Source organism: Sinocyclocheilus anshuiensis, unplaced genomic scaffold (genome assembly GCF_001515605.1).
Source record: "Sinocyclocheilus anshuiensis isolate Anshui unplaced genomic scaffold, SAMN03320099.WGS_v1.1 scaffold1090, whole genome shotgun sequence".
Lineage (NCBI taxonomy): Eukaryota > Metazoa > Chordata > Actinopteri > Cypriniformes > Cyprinidae > Sinocyclocheilus > Sinocyclocheilus anshuiensis.
The window spans coordinates 537,273-548,127 of record NW_015537993.1 but is presented as its reverse complement, the minus strand read 5'-3'; the positions used below and the strand labels follow the sequence as shown (position 1 = coordinate 548,127).

At 38.3% G+C, this 10,855-nt stretch overlaps 1 protein-coding gene across 1 annotated transcript in view; it reads left to right on the top strand.

The window, feature by feature from the left end:
- The first annotated feature begins 4,053 nt into the window (after window positions 1–4,053).
- Window positions 4,054–10,855, top strand: part of LOC107675241 (annexin A13-like) — a 12,876-nt gene continuing 6,074 nt past the window's right edge. The window contains exons 1-5 of the mRNA XM_016469522.1: window positions 4,054–4,169; window positions 5,460–5,535; window positions 7,339–7,433; window positions 7,547–7,717; window positions 7,839–7,872. Coding sequence (XP_016325008.1) covers window positions 4,155–4,169; window positions 5,460–5,535; window positions 7,339–7,433; window positions 7,547–7,717; window positions 7,839–7,872 — 391 coding nt within the window. The 5' untranslated portion in view covers window positions 4,054–4,154. The remainder of the gene's footprint in view (window positions 4,170–5,459; window positions 5,536–7,338; window positions 7,434–7,546; window positions 7,718–7,838; window positions 7,873–10,855) is intronic.

The window sequence follows — 10,855 nt, the reverse complement described above, 5'->3', positions numbered from 1 at the left end:
GTCCTCATTTGTAAGTCGCTTTGGATAAAAGCGTCTGCTAAATGACTAAATAAATAAATAAAAAATAAAAAAATAGCTGTACTATGTATGGACCCTTTTTGCAAGACTGTGATGACGCGTTTAATCTCCCATTCACTGCTCTTCAAGTTAACCCAACTATGACGACTTCCGCTGCTGCTGAGAAACCCGGAAATGTGAAAAAGGTCCATTCAGCACTGTTTGAAACTTTGTACTACTAGCAATTCTTGGCATTTTTTTTTCTTTATAATGAATCACTTGTGTTTCTCATTTGTAAGTCACTCTGGATAAAAATAATAAATGCAAATGTAGTTTGGGCAGGTCACTTTTACTGGGCAAAAATTTGTGTATTTGCCATTTCATAACCTCTTAGCTATTGGAATTTCATAAGAATACCTATTTTGAATGGTGTATCTTGGAGCTACAGGTGCAAGTACATCACAAACAACTCCCCATTGTGACTTCTTAAGCTGAGCTGATTTTGCACAGCTGCAACAAATCCGTTCGTGTGCTGGATATCTGCTAGCATGTTGATGACCTCCAAGTTAACAGACATGAATAAAAAGCTAGAAAACATATGCACGTCATGGGGTCTTTAACATTGAGTATGGATTGTTATGCTGTCAAATGCTTTAAAGAATCTTTAAGCACACTCATGGAAGTACACCCACATTATTAAAACGTTATAGCCTACTCAACATGCCTGGCAATGCACTCGTGCCTATATACACTCTTCTGTAGGTCTGATTCTGTTACAGATGTGATTTGACATGGGAAAGAATATAGTTGTGTGATTATTATTATTATTATTATGATCATTTTAACTTTAAGTATTATTATTTTATTACATTATTTTTATTATAACAGTATTATTTTGTAATTTTAACTTTAATTAAAATTTGTGTAATTTGACTTTTGACATAGTTATACTGAAATGTAGTCCTTGTTTTTAGAAGACCACTCCCGCATACAGGTTGTCTTGTTTTATTGACCACTAGGGAGCAGCCTTGGACTATAGCTGCAAATCAGACAATATAGTGATCAGAAACTAGCTCTTGAGGATTATTACAAATATGAAATTTAATTTACATGAAGATGATATTTACATCCAAAACGTAATTAATCCACACAGAATTTAACCCAAACCTCAAAGTGCAGAATAAAACATTTTGAATAAAATAGAATACCATACAACTGTTTCCAGTTGAGTTTTTATTATTCTCATTTGCTATGAGGAATCATAGCAGTACTGAAGGAGTATGTCTCATTCCCTACTCAGGGAACCAGGGTTATATGTAACTGAGATGTTTTTTTTAGAGGTTCAATCATTACAGCAGATGATGCTGTGAGAACCAGAGTTCATAGTCACGGGTAGGCCGTGGGTTATTTGATGAAACGGGTGGAAAATATTTACCTTGTTATTTGTGGTGCATGTCAGGAGTCAATAGGCATGGGCAGGCTGTGGATCAAACAGCCAAGGGCATTTTGACTCAATCCAGTACCGGCTGATGTTGACTGCTGCCTTGCACTGCAGAACTGATCAACGGCAGCATTTACAGCATCACTGAAAAGCCCCAGCCGAGAATCATGAGTATCTGTGAGGTTTCGCTACATTTGTCTCTCCATCTCAACCAACCTGCCATGGAGCAGCCATTCTCATGAGCTGTATGTTTGGTGGCACAAAGTGCCAAATCAAATGCTCCTCTAAAATCCCTGACTTTCTCATGAGTCCTCATCCATATCTCTGAGAAGAGATCAGCCAGGCACACCTGCAGTACTGACATTGCATGCAGCTCTGAACATGACTGGCAGCTTCAGACAATCATCTCACCTGGAAGGAGTTCCCAATGTCAGCTATGATGCAGTGCTGAGTGACCCTGTGCAAGGGAACTTATATTCAATATTAATTATGATTTTGCTACATTTTAATGACTGAGACAACTTACCTTCACAACACCTACCTCAGGGGTGTCCAAACTCGGTCCTGAAGGACCACTATCCTGCAGAGTATAGCAGCAAAGGGGTGCCAATGCTTTGCCTGCATTCTGAGGGGTGCCTGGGCTTTGGCCATAGCATCGAAGGATGCTTGGGCTGTGGCCGTGGTGCTGAGGGGTGCCTGGGCTGTGGACACTAAAGAGGGCCTGGGTTGTGGGTCTGTGACATGAACCTGGACTTTGGGGCTGCCTGTTATATAGTAAGGAGGTATGCATATTTGAATGCAGGTCACTAAAGGGATCTCAGACACCAAGGCCGTAACATAGACCTTGGGGCGCATTGGGTATTTCAGGAGTGGTGATCAAGACAGGCACCTCATGGATGATAACAGTGACAAGAACCTCAAGGCAGTATTAGTGCCTTAATACCCCAAGTGAGCAAACCAAAGGCAACACTGGCAAGGGATAACTCCCTAAAAATGTAGGATTAAATATATAGGGAGAAACCTTGGGAGGAACCAGAACTCAACAGGGAAGACCCGTCCTCCTTTGGCTGGCACATATTGAACATATGATTTAGGGGCTGCCTAATCATATTGTACTGTAGGGAGGTGGGCATAATTGGACGCGAGGAGGGACCTTGAGATGGCAGTCATGAAAGGGATCTCAGACACCAAGGCTGTAACAGAGACTTCAGGGAGTGATGGCCTTAACAGGTATTTCATCATGATCGAATCTCTTGCTATGCACCACAGACTGGATGTCTTGACATGCACCAAGGTACGATTGCACCAAACAAGTCCACCGTCCTGGGAGGTGACCTGAATGGTCACATTGGAAAGGATATGCACAGTGCCATGGAGGTCACAGACTCAGCATGCGAAATGACGGCAGATGCCATACACTAGCCGTGACTAATAATGTAGTTCAAGAAAAGACCAACACAACTGGTCACCTACAGCAGTGGCAGCCACACAACTCAAACTGACTACTGGATGGGTCAGCGGGGAGACCTGTTGGTGACCAACATCAAAGTGATCCCATATGATAGCATCCCTAGACATCCAAATGGACCACCTGCAATAGGCAAAGATGCCCATCTGGCCCAAACAGATTAAATGGTGGAAAATGAACATGCATGCACAAGAACAAGCTGACAGCTGCACTGACCAACTTTGTGGTGAATTGTGATCAAACAGTGCAGATTATGTGGAGCAGTGGAGTCGAGGAACAAAGGCAGGACAAATATTCATTGACAAGCAAACGTGGTGGTGGAATGAAGTGCAACAGGTAATTAAGGAAAAGAAGCTGGATAGAAGCATGATTTAATAAGGCAAAATAATGGATATTTTAGTTGCAACTCTTCATCATGCACAAATGTGATGTAAACTGCTTGAATGCATTCAATAGTTTAACATGAAATATTGAACTCTTATTTAGATTAAAAGCTTTGAGTGTTTTATCAAGTTGTGTACGAGAATCACAATTGATCCAAGAGAGATGAATCCCTCTCTTCTTGTTGTCAGTGAAGTTTTTAATCTGTACATTATAATGTTCTACACTTTACATCAGCATTCATTTGTAATTGAGCAAAATAAAATAACAAATAAGTAAAATACATGAATTAGATACACATGTAATGCTTCTGAACGTGTCTAGTGTTAAAAGCCATCATAAGACTGAAATGTTGCTGACAATATTCAGAGGTAAAACACTTGAACTTGTATTATAATATACTGTACTGCTCATCCAGATGATGATTGCTCAGTAGGGGGCGACCTTTCTCTTTCTATAGGTGCAAAAGAAATGGAAGGTTATATTTAGGTTCTCGTGTCTCCTATTCAGTTGTGATTTTTTAAAACTGAGTAACTTAAATGCCTGTTGGGTCACATGTGGTTTTAGATCTTGAGGTCGTGTGTTGTTGTTTTGAGATGTTTTTTCAACTATTTTCTTACTGCTTGAAAAAAAAAAACACGTTAGACTTACATATTTAATAATTATAATGCATGCAGAAGTAATATATAATAATGCATAGATGATTATAATGGTTTTCAAAAATGCAGAGGCCGAACTCTCATGAGTACGTCCATTCCGTTCTTTCCCGACGTGCTGACGTCAGTTCCAGAAGCTCTCGCGCCAGTGTGGCCTGCAGTTCGGACAGCGGTCAGATCGTCTGCTCATAAAACACCTCAAGCTCTCACCATGGGAAACTGTCAAGTGAGTATTTCAGTTCATTTTTTATCTGCTAATGCACACCTTACGTACGTCAACGTCAGAGAGAGCTGAACGTCAACATCCTGCGCAGAGCTTGTACGGGACACGTCGCATAATCGATCAATTCATATCGGTTTAAAAAATAATATATAGAGAAAAGAATAGAGACAGTTATGATATCTCACTAATCTGGGCTGCGTTTTCCGCTGCGAGGCTGCTTTTACAAACGCAGCCCTTACATCGCGTGAACTCTGAATACGCGTCTCATGTTTCTTTTCTGAGGTTTCCTGGGTTGCTTTTGTTGTTAAATATTAAAAACATTTTGTGTTTTCACTTTTCGAATATGTTTTATAGCGATTTAGATTATATGTGATATTGTAAAGGGACGGAATGTATCAGAATCCCGTTATTCTGAATGAGTCATAGGAAGCGCTTTGGGAGGAGACTGACTGGGACAAACTCAGTGTGCAGGGGCCTCCATCTGGGATTACAGTGAATTTGAACAGGACAGGGCGCTTCCACTGAGCACTCCTGAGCTTTTGTTCATATGGGGGAGACTGGGGGCCCAATAAATCTCAGTTACAAAAAGTGTGATGCTTAGTAGACTTTTTAAGAGCTTTTTGACTTGTTATAATGTTTTCTGAATTGTTGTTGTGCTTTCTGAATTGTTATTTTGTTTTTTAGACTTGCATTTGCGTTTGTAATTTGTTATTTTGTTTTCGGAATTGTGATTTGCTTTGCACTTCTCGCCACCGTATTTTTTAAAGTGTATTATTATTTATGTTTTCGAGTTGCATTAATTTATATCTATTTTATCTCTAGGTTGACTTTTTAATCTTTAAAATATGTAAGATATAATATTTTATGGAAGTATCTAGATTAAAATTCTCTACTTATCAACCAATCAGTACATTTTAATAAACAGGATTTAACTTATTTCAACTAATTATTTTATATTATATATTATTCTTGATAGCTGCAAAAATTGCTTCCATATTTCTTCAGTAATAATAAAGTAACATTTAATTTTTTTTGCAATAGCCGGAGTAGTTGTAACCTGACGACTTATTTTAAATGTTATATTATGATCAATATTTAATACAGTTGGCACATATAAATGTCCTCAACTAATATTAATGGCTGTTAGTGTCAAAGCAAGGTCAAAAATTCACAACTGTTAAAGGCTGAAACATGAATTTAGTGATCTGGGCTTATATTACTAAATTATGTAATTTATGTGAACAGGATAAAACATGAACATTGGATATAATTCTATTTTCTTTTATTTGACAGCCAACCGTTGTTCCTTATGAAGACTTTGATGTAGTTGCTGACATAAAGGCCATCCGCAAAGCCTGCAAAGGTTTAGGTGAGATGCTTAAAGGGATAGTTCACCCAAAAATGAAAATTTGATGTTTATCTGCTTACCCCCAGGGCATCCGAGATGTAGGTGACTTTGTTTATTCAGTAGAACACAAACAAAGATTTTTAACTCAAACCGTTGCAGTCTGTCAGTCATATAATGGAAGTGTATGGGAATCACGGCTTTGAGAATCAAAAAAACATACACAAACAAAACCAAATTAAACCCTGCGGCTCGTGACGATACATTGATGTGTAAAGACACGAAACGATTGGTCTGCAATTTACTGCAATTTACTGCAATGTCTGAACTGTCCGGAGCGCGTCCTGAGCGCGTTCGCGTCTTCTTCTTCTTCTTCTTCTTGCTTTATGGCAGATCACAGACTTATAAGTGCATTACCGCCACCTATCTCTCAAATGGACCATTGACACTCCTAATTGAGATTGTAGATAGAGTGTCAGTGGTCAATTTGAGAGATAGGTGGCAGTTCGGACATTGCGGTGAATCAGAGGTAAAAATCTACATAAATACTGTTCAGTTTCTTGCACAGACCGATCGTTTCGTAATGATATCTGCCTTGTTCTGTTCTGTTAACCCTAGGGGGGTTATTATTGCTGCTCTCCCTGCTCATTCATGACAGGCTGCATGGATGGGCAGGGAGTTTTTTGCCCAGAACAGAACCATACCGCCAAACTAAACTTTATGCTAAGTATCTATCATTTTGACGATAGTGGTCCTGACAGAACTATATTTTATGTTTTTTAGTATGTGTTACTCTGTCAAGCGCATGTTCGAGAAAACCCCAAGTGATCTTATAGAGTATCACACATCACAGGGTCCCAATTATAACTTCGCTGCTTTCTCAAAGGGCACGACTTGAGAGTGTATGTGTACATGTGAGAGCAAAAGAGACAGCCGTCTGGGTGTAGGTGTAAGTCTGTACGTGTTTTTCAAGGGTGTCTGGGATTAACAGAGCCAACAGTGATCTTGACTCATATAGTGCTAGGCAAGATCAAACGTTAGCCCCCATGGTCCACCACCTACCCACAATTATTTATGTACTGATTAGATATATTTGCTAGAAATTGCAATAAAACAAATGAAAAACTGAAGAAAATATTTGAAAATAGGTTTATATTATTAAAGGGATAGTTCACCCAAAAATGAAAATTTGATGTTTATCTGCGTAGAAACTGAACAATATTTATATCGTTTTTTACCTCTGATTCACCGCTATGTCCGAACTTTCCTGAGCGCGTTCGTGTCTTCTTCTTCTTGCTTTATGGCAGATCACAGACTTATAAGTGCATTACCGCCACCTATCTCTCAAATGGACCATTGACACTCCTAATTGAGATTGTAGATAGAGTGTCAGTGGTCAATTTGAGAGATAGGTGGCAGTTCGGACATTGCGGTGAATCAGAGGTAAAAATCTACATAAATACTGTTCAGTTTCTTGCACAGACCGATCGTTTCGTGTCTTTACACATCAATTGTCTCTATTGTCACGAGCCGCAGGGTTTAATTTGGTTTTGTTTGTGTATGTTTTTTTTTACTCTCAAAGCCGTGATTCCCATTCACTTCCATTATATGACAGACTGCAACGGTTTGAGTTGAAAATCTTTGTTTGTGTTCTACTGAAGAAACAAAGTCACCTACATCTTGGATGCCCTGGGGGTAAGCAGATAAACATCAAATTTTCATTTTTGGGTGAACTATCCCTTTAAGTCAGTCTTTTTTAATCAGTGTTTAGTATGTTTATCAAATTAATCTCCCATACAACTACAGTCTTTCTATTTAATTTTCAAGGAACTGATGAGCAAGCCATCATAGACATCCTAGCCAATCGAAGTGCAGCTCAGAGACTGGAGATCAAACATGCATACTTTGAGAAATATGATGATGTGAGTATTCTGAAAACATCATTCTTTTATGTCACACAGAAATTGGAGCATGGTATTTGGACACGTTTTAAGAATAAAGAGCATGCACTCACAGCTTTGTGTTTTCTCTGAAGGAATTGGTGGAGGTTTTGAAGAGTGAGCTGTCTGGTAATTTTGAGAATGCCATTCTTGCCATGTTGGATCCTCCTCATGTGTTTGCTGTTAAAGAGCTCAGGAAGGCCATGAAGGGCGCTGGCACAGACGAGGATGTCCTGGTGGAGATTCTGTGCAGTGCTACCAATGCTGTATGTCATTTTGTTTTGAATTGAAAGGCTCGGCAAGTTCCTGTGTTTGTCACCATTCCCAAAGCTGGGACAAATGGTTGTCCATGGAATGAGTCAATTAATTCTTCTTGTTTTCTAACAGGAGATTGCCAATTACATAGAAACCTACGTCTATGGTAAGAATGACTTAACCTATATACTTTCAACACTGCCAAGCTGAAAAATTCAACATGATGCATTTAGATTTTTAAATTCTCTTAACTATTGTCTTAAAAATTGTCCTATGCAACACTTTATTTTGTTACTAATTACAATATAAATATTAAAATGTAATATAAAATCGACACTTAATATGTGAAGAGAACTATGCTATCTTTGTGTCTGAAGGCACATTCACCTTACAAAGCAAAGATATCTGGTATATACTGTATTTGATGGGCCTCAACACAGATTTCAAGAATGGTAACGATCGACAAATGTGAAAAGTCACAAAACAGCAAATAACTAACAATAATGACAAAACAACAACAAAGATTTAAATGAAAATTAGCAAACAGTAAAAAAAAAAATTCTTATAACAGTAACCACATAATTTATTCATGCTGCAATACCTGTTGGAAACTCACAAACCCTTAACATTTCAGCAATAATTGTTCAGTTTCAAATTAAATTCTTTGTTCAGACAGCTATGTTTGACTAGTTGGGACACCATTTGATGGAATTCTTCGTCTAACATGGGTTTTTATGTAGTTTCAAGTAATCTGCATTTCTCGGTATTTGTGACTCAAAAGGTTCCATAAACTGGAAAATATGTAGTTGTTTTTTTTGCAATAAAAGTTTTTAATTTCCTGAAATTCTTACATATTGCAGAACATTTGAAAGCCAGATTTCAAACGCTTCTGAAATCAAAATATTAGTGCAGTCAACCGATTAATCGTGATTAATCGCATCCAAAATAAAAGTTTTTGTTTGCTATGTGTGTGTACTGTGTATATTTATTATTTATATATAAATACACACACATACATCAACGGAGTCGGAATGAACCAGTTTACTACTCTTCATGTAAATGAAGTTGCTCCTGATGTAACAGCTGTGGTCTGTGTGTTAATTAAGTTCTGACACCCCTTTGTCTGAGATGGTTCTCAGTGTCCCACACCCGCTCCCATTCTACAATTGGTGACCATTTGCTCAGGATGGGATTATCTGAAATGGTCTACAAACAACATAACTGTTGACTTTCTTCTTCTCTATAATAATTAAGCCATTTTGGGAAATGAGCATGATCAAACATATATTGTGGAGTGGAATCTGGGTCGGGGCAGACTATAGATTCTTACATTTTTAAACGCTCCTGTGCGTATTTGTGCGTGCTCTGGTTTCTAATTACAAAGGCTAAGGTTTATTTTATTTGCAACATGTTTTTGCAGCGTTGATTTTTATAGGCAATCACAGGCATGTCTGTTGAAAGCAAGGGGCAATCAGAGGTGTTTACTGTAAATTAGTCAGAATCCGCTCAGTATCCTTCAAATAATGAAATAAGTTTCTGTTTAGTGCCTTTCTTCTTCTCTATAATAATTAAGCCATTTTGGGAAATGAGCATGATCAAACATATATTGTGGAGTGGAATCTGGGTCGGGGCAGACTATAGATTCTTACATTTTTAAACGCTCCTGTGCGTATTTGTGCGTGCTCTGGTTTCTAATTACAAAGGCTAAGGTTTATTTTATTTGCAACATGTTTTTGCAGCGTTGATTTTTATAGGCAATCACAGGCATGTCTGTTGAAAGCAAGGGGCAATCAGAGGTGTTTACTGTAAATTAGTCAGAATCCGCTCAGTATCCTTCAAATAACGAAATAAGTTTCTGTTTAGTGCAAATTTACTAACTGAAGTTCTACACAATCTCAAATCCTCCCATTATAACAAACAAAGCGTAGACTTGATATAAATAAGCTATTAGAAATTAGATTAATTGATTATAAGTTTTCACATGAGTGAGCGCAGTCAGTCGTGCTATAAAGGGAGCACTCTTTGCTCATTTTCTTTATGTAATCCATTCACAATTTGAAGAAAAGTTTAGTTGGTCATGCTGCTAAGAGGACCTACGTCCACGTATACTGCTGAGTTTCAGGAGTGACAAATGTATAGAATTACAGGAATGAGTTTGCTAAATTGTTCCGTGAGTCACTCCTGAAATTGCTATAATTAACAGTGATAACAGTGACAATGAACAGGACAAAACATCTGACAAGCCTATGTCAAAATAGATCTGTTCATCAAGTGTTCTTTTTAAAGCTGTGTTTAAAAGTATTAGATTTTTTTAAAATCTTAAAATATTTAAAGATATTTAATGCATTATTTAATTATAATTAGCATTAAAGGGTTAGTTCACCCAAAAATGAAAATTAGCTTGTGTTGTTTAATGGCACTCAGTGGGTGTTGCAGTTGAACAGTCCACAAGTTGTCAAATAAAGCTCGCGCATTCATAATAAAACGTGCCGCAGACGGCTCCGGGGGATGAAAAAAGGCCCCCTGTAGCGAATCCATGAGTTTTTGTAAGAAATATATCCATATTTCAAACGTAATAAACACTTTTCTCTCACTTCCGCTGACTGTCATACACTGAAGCAGTTCCGGCGGATGACGTAAGATGCGCGGCGTTGCGTGATTAGTGACGAATGCGGCGAGAGAACAAAACAAAACGCCGGTCACGAATTAGAAGTACAAACCGAAGATTTGCAAAGAAAAAAAATGTCGGAGGATTTCGATATAAACCAAGAGGAGACTGGTTTTCCTTTGCTAAAGTAAGGAACTTTGCTTCCTTTGCTCCTATTAAACAAACTCGTGAGACTAGCATATCTCAGAGGCGCGCGCTGGGCATACGTCATACGCCTTCTGCTGGAACAGATCCGCGTATGACATATAACGGAAGTGAGAGAAAAGTGTTTATTACGTTGAAATATTGATATTTTTCTTACAAAAACTCATGGATTCGCTACGGGGGGGCCTTTATTCATCCCCCGGAGCCGTCTGCGGCACGTTTTATTATGAATGCGCGAGCTTTATTTGACGACTTGTGGACTGTTCAACTGCAACACCCACTGAGTGCCATTAAACAGCTTGAAAGATCAAAGACAATTTTTAATATAACTCTGACT